At 36.9% G+C, this 13,887-nt stretch overlaps 2 protein-coding genes across 2 annotated transcripts in view; both read right to left on the bottom strand.

Annotated features, from left to right (window-relative positions):
- LOC309494899 (uncharacterized protein) overlaps positions 1 to 6,477 on the bottom strand; it is a 6,819-nt gene extending 342 nt beyond the window's left edge. The window contains exons 1-7 of the mRNA XM_082164360.1: positions 6,309 to 6,477; positions 5,213 to 5,280; positions 3,419 to 3,613; positions 2,882 to 3,044; positions 2,415 to 2,504; positions 645 to 914; positions 305 to 372 (exon numbers count right to left, since the gene is read on the bottom strand). Of these exons, the coding sequence (XP_082020486.1) occupies positions 305 to 372; positions 645 to 914; positions 2,415 to 2,504; positions 2,882 to 3,044; positions 3,419 to 3,613 (786 nt within the window). The 5' untranslated portion in view covers positions 5,213 to 5,280; positions 6,309 to 6,477. The remainder of the gene's footprint in view (positions 1 to 304; positions 373 to 644; positions 915 to 2,414; positions 2,505 to 2,881; positions 3,045 to 3,418; positions 3,614 to 5,212; positions 5,281 to 6,308) is intronic.
- The window catches only part of LOC309502007 (uncharacterized protein), a 50,673-nt gene extending 40,665 nt beyond the window's left edge, over positions 1 to 10,008 (bottom strand). Inside the window, exon 1 of the mRNA XM_082174327.1 lies at positions 9,837 to 10,008. Coding sequence (XP_082030453.1) covers positions 9,837 to 9,897 — 61 coding nt within the window. The 5' untranslated portion in view covers positions 9,898 to 10,008. The remainder of the gene's footprint in view (positions 1 to 9,836) is intronic.
- Between the last annotated feature and the right edge of the window lie 3,879 nt (positions 10,009 to 13,887).

Below are 13,887 nucleotides of genomic sequence, written 5' to 3'. Positions count from 1 at the left end.
CTGCAGTTATACTGCAGTTTTTATTTTTGTCACACTACCATTTCTATGGTTAAGGTTTTAAATTTGCACAACTTAAATTGTGAAGTAAAATATTTCTTATTACACGGTTTAACATTATAACACAAATTATATAAATACCTAAACCTTACATTAATCATCTAGTATATTTTGTAATGTTTCTTTTTTTGTGCAAATACATTGCAATTACAACATACAAAAGTACAAAATAGTATTGTTGCTGTGAATGTTTTTTTTTAGAATGGGGGGGTGGGGTTATTTCAGTATTTTGCTATTTAAAACAAACCTCCCTGATTCTTTTCTTCAAAATTTTTTTGTAGGGGAAATTGGTTGAGTCTTTATGCATGGGGCATTCTGAAACAAATAAAAATATGGTTATAATTTGACACAAGTAAAATAAAAAGTTCAACAAACAATCAACTCTTGGTTTGGGTACGTTATGGTCACAACACTGAATAGCTTAATATAAATATGTTGCAATATGTGTAAAAGAAAATATTACAATATTTACATTTGTAGAATTCTAACCCAGCCTTTAAAAAAAAACAATGAGAAAGGCCATGTTCTTTTAGCTCTAAAAAGCTCTCATTATGTTAAAATAAAAAACAAAACAAATCCACACATACCTTTATTGTCTGCTTTCCTCTTTCTTTTTCTTTCTTTTCCTGAGGAAGATACTGGACCTGGACTGCCTAGCTCAGTGGACAGTTTAGAATAGGAAGAAAGAGTTGAGGCCGGTGGCAGAGAGGAGACCAGAGAAGAAGAAGGTAAAGGACTAGACTCAGAGAAGGTGAAAACAGGATGAGAAGCCAAGGAGGAAGATGCAGGAGGAAGAGTGTCAGACTCAGGGCTGAGCAGAGATGAAGACTCTGATGCTGGGTCTGCTGATGGAGTCTCTGCACACATAAAAATAAATAAATAAAAACTGCTGGAATACACTATACAACTTGTAGCCTCTGTTCTGGGCACAATAAACTAAAATACATGTGCCTACATTGCTTAGGAAACACATAACCAAATAAAACAACATGGGCCGGTTTCACATACAGGGCTTATATTAAGCCAGGTTTAAGCCTTTCACCATGTCCTAACCAGACGCGATGCGATAAGATTCCAGCGACAAGCAACTTGCCTGTCCACACCAAAAGCGACGCGACTGCGAGATGCGTCAAAATCAATCAAAACCCACAGCCAATCAGAACAGCATGTAGGCGGGGCCGGGCTCTCGCTGCAAATGCATAGCACCAGGGTAAAGACTAATCTTGACGGCATTCGCAAGAAAATGTAACCTGTGTGTGTTACACAGGTTATGTGAAGTAGCCTACATAATGAAATGTACACTTATTACACCATTTAAACATTATTTAAAATACATAATGAGTCACTAAAACAATATTTGTCCAATAATAGACTTGTTTGTTCACAGTTTGAATGTTCTTGTTTCCCCATTCGTTTAATTTCAAGATCTGATGTGAATTCTCCATTGTTGCTTTTACAGCTACAAAGCTGGAGCACTGAATGATATTCAGAGTCACATTACACGCTTTTAACATTAAGTAAAGCACATAAACAGTATGTTTAAAGATTATCATTGCCACACTTTGTGTTTGTTGTTCCAGCGCGGCGTCACAGAAAAAGAGAAACCGTTTCTAAAATAGAATCGTCACATGCTGCCGTTGCGGCTGGTTAGGACAAAAAAATGTATTAATATGGAAGATAACCTTTTATCTCCTGTCGCGGTGTTGATCGCATGTACTAAAGACACGGTGTTTGTTCAATTAGGACATTTAAGTAACTTTAATAAATGTGCCCTATGGCAGCTGAAACATGCATTATAGTCTGGAACTAGCTTAAGCCTTGTTTGTGAAACAGGGAAAGTGTTTGATAATTAAAATAAATACAAATAAAAGTCTGGCCATCATACACTACATTATTTTCTGTGAAATGTTACTGCCCAGAATGTGTAGGCTGGCTCTGACTTCTAGCAACTAGCATCAATTTCTGAATTGAGGCAAAAATATGGGTAAAATTCATGTAGTGTATTCCAGCCTTAAGCTGCACAAAGACATACATGGTGTGAAATTGTAAAACCAATACACCATTACACCACCATGTACAGATACAGTTCATACAATGTGCTCACCTTAACAATATAGTTTACTATAGTATAGTATGTAGTAATCTATGGAAATAAATTGTAGAATTAAACAAAATATATTTAATGTATTTTGTTGTTTTCAAGGATGAAACATTTATGATTTTATGAGTGTAATGAGTGTCACTCTTAGGGTCTGCATTTGGACAGATATTATTATTTGGTGGGTGACAGGTGCAAAAAAAATAGTTTGCTGTACAAGAACATGTTAGTTAAATTGAATGAAACATTTTACCATTACCGGTAAGCAGAGATGGGGAATCTGATGCTGGGTCTGCTGATGTGTTAATGGCAGAACTCTCTCCCGTGCTGCTTGGTGCTTTTATAGCCACTGTTGGATAAAAGAAACTGTGATGTGGACATGAGAGTAATAATAATAATTCAGCAAAAATAAATAAATAATAAAATAAAGTGTTATTATGGTTTTATTATTTTATTTATTTGTTATTACGTTTAAGTCCACATATGGGTTGTTTTTATTAATGTAATATCAATTTAACATTATCAAAATAATACCCTGCTCAAGTTTTATTATGTAATTTCCCCTATGTAAAAACATTGGAAGTATTGTTTTTATATGCAATTTTTAAAACCTAAGGTGAGAAAAAAATAATAATAATCATAATAATATATATATAATTGAGGATGCACTAATAAGCAATTAAATATGTGAAAATTCTGCATGCATTGCGCATTTGTGTTTATTACCATTAAGAAGACTTTCATACAACCTCTTTATGGTAAGAAAAGCATCCTGAGTTTCTTCTGTATCCATCTTCCAAGGACAGAAGCACTCAGCAGAAAAACCATTTGAGGTTCTCCTGGCAAGGAGAAGGAGTGGGAACCTCTCTAAAAGCTCCCACTTGTGGAGCTGGAATAAAATTGAGACAGAATTATAAAACTAATAAGGGGGAGAGGGAGAGAGGGAGGGAGAGAGAGAGAGAGAGAGGGAGAGAGGGAGGGAGAGAGAGAGAGAGAGAGAGAGAGATAGAGAGAGAGAGAGAGAGAGAGAGAGAGAGAGAGAGAGAGAGAGAGAGAGAGAGAGAGAGAGAGAGAGAACTTCTTTATCAGACCTGAGTACAATGGAAACAAACAGATGTTACACCTAAGTCCTTATGCACTGAAAAAAGAATTGTTGAAGCTTTTGTATATAAATATAACAACGACATGTGTGTATAAGCTAAATATCAGGGATTATTTACAGTACTTACTATTTTATGACTAACATCTGAAAGATAAACCTACCAGTAGATTTGTTGCATCATAAACTTTGTTCACACTGCAGTTTTTTTTTTGCCGGTCAATCCATTCTTGGGAAAGCTGTTCCTTTTTTTTCTCAAGCTTTTGCTTATATGGCTGCTTGGCACTACAGTGTTGACATGTTTTGCTTGCAACTCCAATTTTTGTACTGCATATGTAGCAATCCTTTAGAGTAGGCATCTGTAAAAAGAAACATGAATGATATGTGTTATGAGGGGATAATAAAAAAAAAAATTCACCCTTTGTTGACAAGTCACAGTCTCCAAAAATATTGTTACCACAGTGACTTAACTTTCAAAACATTTAAAGAAAACTGAAACAGTATAATGCTACTCAGAACCTGGTTTTAAAAATTGTTTTATCAACTTAAAGGCGACATGAAATCAAAATATACCCGATTTACTTTGCTGGTGCATATTACTAGTCTTGAGGTGAACAATTAATTTATGCAAGTATATACACAGAAAAAAAATATGTTTGCCGTGGTAATCTTTCATCAAAATCTGAAAAGTTACTTTTGGTCTGGAATGGCGTTCCTTCTCTGATGATGTAGGTTTAACGGCTTGGGTTGGGAAACGCCTAACCACTCCCCTCAAACCGTTAGTCTGCTATGAGCAGAGATGGAGAAGAGGAGCGCTAGAGTAAAACCCTGCCCTCGGTTCAATATTCCCTTTCACATGCAACTTCCAGTTCACAGGGACTTTTTTTTTTTTTTTTTGTATTTGTATTTGTATTTGTGGTAGACTATTATTGAAAGCATCAGAAGAAGGCTATAAAAGAGGTTTTAGATCAAATGTCATAATACATAGTTATAGACTGTTGTTGACTTCTAAAACAGATATGAATGACACGTGAGGTATGTAGTATAACAGATCATAAAAACACGGACACATAGACACTAGTGATGCGCGGGTCGTTGGGTTGGGGCGGGTCATTAAAAACAAAATAAAATAAAAATCCATATGTTGCATGCAATGTCCAGCCTATATTAAATATTTGGGAATATCAATCTAATCATATTTTAGTAGGTTATTTGATATGGCCGTAGCAATGCAACTTGCGTGATTTCCCCAAACCTTTGGCGTCACGTGACACAGCTCGCGCAAAGCAGCTCCCGCCGCCAGCCACAACAACAAAGACGGAGAAATAAAAGTGAAGATGGAAGATGAGGTGCGGGAGAAATTGAGGTCGGGATTTTACATAATTAAAAGAAAAAAAGGTGAATGATGAATTAGAATGAATACAAACGCTGCTTTGTAAATATTGAAAATGTTTAAATCATTATCTTATTAATATGACCTGATTTATGGTTCATATTCAGAATCGTCTGTTATTGCCAGTTTACAGGGCGATGTTTCCAAGCACTTTAAGGCTGAAACAAAGGCTGTTTTCATTTACATTACTATGCCTAGTAGGCTATGTCTATTTAATGGTCGCGGGTGCGGGCGGGGCGGGTTGTAAAAATAGATACAGTGGTGCGGGGCGGGCTGGGGCGGGCCAAATAATTTCATAAAAGCGGGACCCGCGGGTTGTAAAAAAAGCCGACCCGCGCATCACTAATAGACACATGTAGCCTACTGGTGTCAGATGCTGCAAGAACTGGAATTAGCTAATGTTTTGGAAAGGTTGTAACAGCTTTAACTCTGTTACCTTAGCGGTTATATTTTTCCACACCATTAGGGGGCGCTAATCAGTAACTGTGCTAACTGTGTTTGGTAAATATAATATGATCATGCTTAAGTGGATAAAAATCAACATCAGATGACTTGGGTTAGTCACCTTTGCTGTCTGTCCTCTAGCCTTGTCCTCTAGCCTCTAGAATGTTTATTCTGTTCCTGGTTTTGCACCTGTATAAAAAAATAAGAGACAAATAGCACAATGTTACAATGAATATATTGGTCATACAGTTTATAATTCTGAAGAGCTAAGAAAGAGAAGAGAGTTTTTCACTAAACGTTAACAATGACTATAAAGATCTATTCTATTCACACACACACACACACACACACACACACACACACACACACACACACACACACACACATATATATACACACACACACACGTGTGGAAACAATTCCATTCTAGTTATTATCATACATAATTCCATTATTTTATTACAAATATTTATTTTATTTGAAATAACAACTATTACATCTATTTTATTTATTGTTAATTATTAGTTAGGCCTATGATTATATTTGCAGTATTTATTTATTAATTTCCACAATTGGATATTTCTGGAAAATATTATCTCAAATATGAATGTACGTCAATTAATAATTAACTGAAACGTAGGCCTAATTCACATGTTAAATACTTTAAAATAGTATTTGGATGATCGAGTCAGATTAACGAAATATGGAATGGACGTTTTAACAAAATGTGTGGACTTTTTACATGGTCCCTTACACACAACGTTTCCAATTTCCGAACGATTTCACACTAAATACTAACTTTAAAATGCATGTGATCTGGTCAAATGATTTGACCCTCATGTTCAAATAATGAGAAAAATAACGTCCCTTAATGATTTGACACGCGACGTATTAACGTCAGGCCTATTCAATCTTGAATAGACGATATAATTATGTCCAGTAACAATAATCCATCTCTTTTTAATAATGTTAAGTCGATAAATATGAATAAAAGCGAAGTTTAATGTCACCTGTAACTTTTCCATTTAACGTTAACTGTTAGGCTAACGTTACGTTAGATATTTCATTGTGTTTCTTATTTCATACGTTATTCTCAAGTAAAAACCTCTAACAAGTTAAAAAATCACCACAAAGCAAGATGAAACAGCACAAGCGCCTTGCACATTATTTTGTTCAAAAATTATCATATTATCAAGGTTATTATCAATATAGCCTACCTGTATTAGCCACGGATTAGCCATCTCGTAGAAAACCCACAATGCATCAAGGCGACTCTGCGTGGCATATCTCCCGCCGCCTATAGGGGCACTATTTTAGGAAATGATGCAGTGGGTCGTATTTAAGGAAAGGTGCAAACGACCATTATGGTCGTATAAGTTGGAGGACTTGTTGGACATTACCATCATGGAGATCAGTGTTTGCTTTAGTTGGGCTCATGACTCTTGACTTTTAGACATTATATTTCAAAAGCTTCATGCTGCAATCTAGTCTTTCTGCACTGGATAATATATATATATATATATATATATATATATATATATATATATATATATATATATATATATATATATATATATATATATATATATATATATAATATTTCTGGATCCATGCACTGTGATCCCAACTCTCAGATGAGTTATCAAAATACCAAAAAATAGTTTACAGCAAAGTAGAGGATAGTCAAGTCACGTTTATTTATATAGCGCTTTTTACAAAACATAGATCGTTTCAAAGCAGCTTTACAGAGATAACAGGAAAATAATGCAACACAGTTTATCTAAGCTTTACTTTAGCTCTAGAAGAAAATAGTGTCATTGTCCATATTGTCCAAGGTAATTTAGGTTGTAAAAATCATTAGTTATTAATTTAGTTAATTTATATATACAGCAGGACTGAAAACAGTGATGTCATCGTCCAGCTCAGTTCAGTTCTCATATAATGGTGTCAATGCAGACAGATCAATAATATTGTTGATAATTAAGCATACTGACCATTTCAGTTTTATGAATGTTTACTTAATGCACTTACATTTTTATTTTAAAAAGTACTATTTCAGTTTTATACATGTTGTAGCGTCTACATTTTTAGTTAAAAGTGTTCAGTGACACAAATAGCTTTGCTAATAAATTGGAATGGAAGTTTTTATTTTTCTGCTGAGTTATCAATATAATGTGATACACATACCAGAATACATCAGGTGGTGCACAGCAAGTGACAGTGACTGTGAGATCAGAACATGAATGTGAGGACGAATAAAGCATGTTCAAACTAACTCATTCACAGACTCCATGCCAGACCAGCTCTAGTAAAACATTTTTATGTAAGTATATTTATATTTAACCCTTTCCTGTGAGTTTAAAGAGCATGTACAGTGCTACGCATGTTATCAAGAGAGAAACTCGTAATTTAGAGCGTAAATGGAAACAAACTAATTTAGAGGTCTTTAGAATCGCGTGGAAAGACAGTATGTCACGTTATAAAAAGGCCCTAAAAGCGGCCAGGGCTGAGCACCTCCGCAAACTAATAGAAAACAACCAAAGTAATCCAAGGTTTTTATTTAACACCGTGGCTAGACTAACAAATAAACAGACGTCACCCGAACAAAATATATCGTTACAGTTTAGTAGTAATGATTTCATGAACTTCTTCACTGAGAAAATAGAAAGCATCAGAAACACAATTGTAAATGTACAATCTTTAATGGTGTCTTATGATTCAGCCTCAATTATCGCCCCTCAAGAACAATTACAGTGCTTTACAACTATAGGACAGGAAGAGCTAAATAAACTTATCACTTCATCTAAAACAACAACATGTTTATTAGATCCTATACCAACTAAACTGAAAGAAGTGTTACCTGTAGTGGAAGAGCCTCTCCTCAATATTATTAACTCGTCTTTATCTTTAGGTCATGTTCCAAGAACATTTAAACTGGCAGTTATAAAACCTCTCATTAAGAAACCACAATTAGATCATAATAATCTAGCAAATTATAGACCCATTTCAAATCTTCCATTTATGTCTAAAATATTAGAAAAAGTGGTGTCCGCTCAATTGTGCTCTTTCTTGCAAGAAAATGATATCTATGAAAAATTTCAGTCAGGATTCAGACCGCATCATAGCACTGAAACTGCGCTCGTTAAAATTACAAATGATTTACTTTTAGCTTCTGACCAAGGCTGTATCTCAATACTGGTTTTACTTGATCTTAGTGCTGCGTTCGATACTATAGATCACAAAATACTCTTAGATCGACTACAAAACTACACTGGTGTTCATGGACAGGCATTAAGCTGGTTTAGATCGTACTTATCAGACCGCTACCATTTTGTCTGTTTAAATGGGGAAAAATCGAAGATAACGTCAGTAAACTATGGAGTGCCGCAGGGATCTGTGTTAGGCCCTCTGCTATTCTCAATATACATGCTGCCACTTGGTAATATTATAAGAAAACATGGAATTAATTTCCACTGTTATGCTGATGACACTCAATTATATATTTCATCACGACCGGATGAAAACAATAAATTATCTAAATTGACAGAGTGTGTTAAAGATATAAAATACTGGATGACGTGTAATTTTCTGCTATTAAACTCAAATAAAACGGAGGTATTACTTATGGGTCCAAAAAACTGCCCACAAAACCTCTTACAATGCAACTTCAATTTAGAAGGATGTCCTGTTACTTTATCCACTACAGTAAAAGACCTGGGGGTTATACTAGATCGCAACTTGTCTTTCGAAAATCATATTTCATATGTTACAAGAACAGCCTTTTTCCACCTTAGAAACATTGCTAAGCTACGTAATATGCTATCAGTTTCTGATGCAGAAAAGTTAGTTCATGCATTCATGACCTCGAGACTAGATTACTGTAATGCTTTATTAGCTGGTTGTCCTGCATCCTCAATAAACAAGCTACAGTTAGTCCAAAATGCAGCTGCTAGAGTTCTTACTAGGTCAAGAAAATATGATCATATACTGTAACACCAATTCTATCATCTCTACACTGGTTACCTATTAAGTTCCGTATCAATTACAAAGTATTACTAATGACCTATAAAGCCCTAAATGGTTTAGCTCCTGGGTATTTAACGGAACTTCTATCGCCCTACAATCCATCACGCTCTTTAAGATCACTAAATTCGAGGCTTCTGGTCATTCCTAGGATATCTAAGACCACTAAAGGAGGGAGGGCATTTTCACATTTAGCTCCTAAACTCTGGAATTGCCTTCCGGATATTGTTCGAGGCTCAGATTCGCTGTCCCAGTTTAAAACTAGATTAAAGACGCATCTCTTTAGCCAAGCATTCACATAATACTTACCTTTTATACTACAGTTGAATCAGATTGAATGCATTAATATTAGGAACAGCAGCTACGCTAATTATTTCCCATCTGCTCTTCTGTTGTTATCTCGGGACGCTAGTCCCGAGGTAAATGGAGTACGTCAGCTCCAGTTTGTATCCAGCCTCTCATGGAAACTTCAGATGCCCCAACACCCATGCAGACACGACTCGAAGCCCGTGAGGAGACGACTCCACGCCCGTGAGGAGACGACTCGACGCCGGCGATATGTTATGCCCTAAATTAATGCATGATTAACTAACTGTATTTTTCTATGTACATTTTTTTTGAAATGCACTTTCTGTAAAGCTGCTTTGAGACAATATGTATTGTGAAAAGCGCTATACAAATAAATTTGAATTGAATTGAATTGAATGTAGAAATGTGTTTACCTGTGAGAAGTGAGCAGAGAATGATCAGTCCCAGCAGACACAAATCACTCTTTTCAGACATTTTCTGTTTCTGTCAGTCTTTCCTTCAGTTTAACAGCATCAGCCCCTCAGTAAAAATGGTTCAGCAATACCTTGACTTCATGTGTAGAGACTCATAAAGTCTAGCATGAGAGTCCAGATCCACACCAGCTTCTACTGTATGAAGCAACCAGCTAAAAGAGAGAAGAGGAACTACCAACAGAAAACATGTAATGTCACAATATAAGCACAGCCCACAAGCCCACAGTCACCTTGCTCAATTAAAACCAGACAAAAGGTTACACAAGAGTATAGAATACACAGTCTAACAAAGGAGAAGCAAAATAAATAAATAAAATTCTTCATATATTGTATGTATTTAACATGTCTGTTTCCACTGAATCTCCTCTGTCATGTTACATCAGCTTTCTGATCTTGATTCAGTTGAGGATTCATTTCATGTGTGATTCTCCTGTGTTCTGATTTTGGTTCGATCCATAACTTTACATCAGAATCAGCCAAATCAGGGATTGGTGTAAATTAGTGATGGGTCGGTCATGAACGATTCTGTTCATTTTTAACTAATCTTTAATATTATTTACCGAGTTGCAGCCACAGCGCTACCATTGGGGTTTATGAATTGTCCACTTTTTTTTTTATTATGACTTTTGTCATTTATTATTGAGGAGCCAGCATGTGCACCCATCGACATACATTAGAGAAACTGTCTGTTTTACCAACAAACCATATGATAGAAGCGTCATCAGATTTGAGATGAACCGCGGTGCAAGTGCGTGCTGAACCGGGGGTGGAGAACGGTACGGTTCGATTTTTTTATATAGAGCCGTTACAAGACCTTACAAGAGATGCCAATTCGCACGGGACTAATATTATCACAGGACCTCTGTGTTCGGTGAAATTTATGGTAGTTCATTTGCGGGGGAATTTTTACATTACAAATTACAGACATGGTCGATTGGCACGGGATTAAGATCACAGACAACCTCCACAATTATTACAAATGATTAGAAGTCACCAGCTAATATTTATCCCGTGTGAAAAGAGGCTAAAGACTACATCCAGATCAGATTCAGAATGACCAAAACGATCAAAACACAGATGGAGTAGATCGAGTCTAATCATCATATTAAAATGATTTCTGAAGGATCGAGACACTGAAGACTGGAATAATGATGGTAAAATATCAGCTTTGATCACAGGAATAAATTACACTTTACTATAAATTCGAATGAAAATTAATTTTACATTTATTAAATTAATTAATTTTTACATTCACATTTTTGCAAAGGATTTTCTAAGACAATCACCTGTCTCCTGCAGGTCTCCTGTCCTTGTGAAACCATAGTGAACATGACGTGATTGGCCTTAACTAACATAAAAGTTTAGGAACATAAAAAACTTCAAAACAACTGCAACACGGTCTTTTACCGAGGTAACGTTAGCCAGAAATAGGTTAACAAAGGCAGGCTCCTCGCAAGCCGTTAGGAAATGTGTTAACATAGTTCCACGACTATGTCCACACTATCACCTCCATGTCCATGCTGTAGGGTAGGGTTGGGCGATATGGCTGAAAACTGTATCACAATATAAGTGTTACATATCGGTCAATATCGATAATTATTGATATTTTTTATGACCTATTTAAAATAAGGACCAGGAGACATTTTTATTTTAAACTTAACCTTCCTCTGATTATAATCCCCTCAGTTATAAAGGCAGAAATGTCAACACAACCATGGAAAACACTTAAATAATAAAAATGTAAACATAAGTCTAAAATCACAATGAAACCTTAACAATTATCTCTTAACACTAAGTTGCAAAATTAAAGAATATGTAAGAAATGCTTAATAAGGTGTAATAAAATAGTGCAAAGTGTTAAATATAAACATAAACATAGAGAAACCGACAACGGTCTTGCATAATTTGCAGACGACATTGGTCTGACTACGGTCAGACTTATAAAATCCCCAAAACTGGCGAGCTGACTTTTCCTGTTTTATCAACATTTTCCTCGCTCGCTGCGGCACTCATTTCCCACTTATCACTCCACGCCGGTTCTATTACTTAAAGGAGAACTCCGGTGAATTTTGATTCAAGGAATCGTTAAACCTTTGTGAGTACTGTCTATAGAAAAAAAAACGAACCGGATCGGTGCTTGCAACGCGGAGCTGTTACAGTTAATGCCCAGAGCTCCCATTCAGCTAAAACGGCAGTTCTGGGGGCATAAACCTAAAGAGTGTCTTTGTGCCTCTTAACAGACACAACATGCAATTAAAATGTCTGTCCAACATGAACAGGGCCCTTACATGACAACAAGATGCGTTTAGCAACTTAGCCATTGTTTAAACTCACCTAAATAGTGTTTTAGACAGCTAGCTGTAGTCTCGCGCTGAAGTCCCGTGGGAACTGCTTTATTAGCTGGTTGTCCTGCATCCTCAATAAACAAGCTACAGTTAGTCCAAAATGCCGCCGCTAGAGTTCTTACGAGATCAAGAAAATATGATCATATAACACCGATTTTATCATCACTGCATTGGTTACCTATAAAGCTCCGTATTAATTATAAGATATTGCTACTGACTTATAAAGCCCTAAACGGCTTAGCTCCAGTCTATTTAACGGATCTTCTATCACCCTATAATCCATCGCGCTCTTTAAGATCACTAAATTCAAGGCTTTTGGTCATACCTAGGATATCCAGAACCACCAAAGGAGGGAGAGCATTTTCACATTTGGCTCCAAAACTCTGGAATAGTCTTCCTGATACTGTTCGTTGCTCAGACTCGCTCTCCCAGTTTAAAACTAGATTAAAGTCGCATCTCTTCAGCCAGGCATTCATATAATCCTACAGTTCTACCAGAAAGACTCGGGAGAATTAATACTGTAACAATAACATTTATTTAGGAGCTCAGCAAGCAATCAGGTTCTTTGGCGTAGGCCCCGTTCATAACTCGCATTCAGAGGGTACTGAATCTGCGAGTCCCGCCTGAAGACGAAGGCGGGGGCGCCGCTCACCCCCCGGCGGAGTAAGGAAAGGGGCCATCTGGTGGTGGTGGGGTGGATGGAGGAAAAAGACATCTGAAGTCTTCAGGATGGAAGGGATAGCCTGACTGATGGTGTTGGGGTTGATAGAGGGAGGACCCAGCTTGGTTGAGTAGAGGAGTTGGAGGAAAGATCCCATCTTGGTGGAGGCGGGGAGGATGGAGGTACTGGAGTGACAGCATCTGCGAACTCAGACATGTGTAAGCGCTGCCCTTTTAAGCTACAGTAAGTGATATAATTGGATAGATGAGGAGGTAATTAATGACGCGAACGATTGAGTCTTCCTGGCAGAACTTGCGCTAGCTTCATTTCAAACTACAATCCGGCCTCTAGCTCATAAATGCCAGAGGAGAACTGGCCCCGACTGAGCCTGGGTTCTCCCAAGGTTTTTTTTTTTTCTCCATTAGGTCACCTGATGGAGTTTTAGGACACCATTAGGTCACTTGATGGAGTTTTTCGGTTCCTTGCCACTGTTGCCTTTGGCTTGCTCAGTTGGGGATATTTTGGGGATATTTAATTTAATTTTATCAATCAATAAATTCCTCTTGAAACAAACTTTGTTGTATTAATTTAACTTAATACTGTGAAGCTGCTTTGATACAATCTGTATTGTGAAAAGCACTATACAAATAAACTTGACTTGACTTGACTTGACTTGACATAAAAGTCTTCACCCGAAGTGCGGCCCCGAAAAACCCTCTTAGGGGCCGATCACACCTGACGCGTTTTTGGCAGTGAGAGGCGCCTATTTTCAATTGGTTTCCTATGGCAGCGAGCGTTCTGCGCGCTGTTTAAGCGCCTGCTGCGCCTCGCATTTAACCGCCTGCTGCGCCTCGCGTTTTTGAAGTTGTCCACTGTCCAATCGAATGAATGGAGAGGCGGGATTTCCGTTTTAGTGATGAAAGCTACAGTTGCTTGAACGCCCGGAGAGTGCGATGATGGAGGATAAACTTGAGGTGCTCAAGTT

This window comes from Leuciscus leuciscus (assembly GCF_965113295.1).
Source record: "Leuciscus leuciscus genome assembly, chromosome: 1".
Lineage (NCBI taxonomy): Eukaryota > Metazoa > Chordata > Actinopteri > Cypriniformes > Leuciscidae > Leuciscus > Leuciscus leuciscus.
This window is presented reverse-complemented; position numbering and strand designations above follow the sequence as displayed.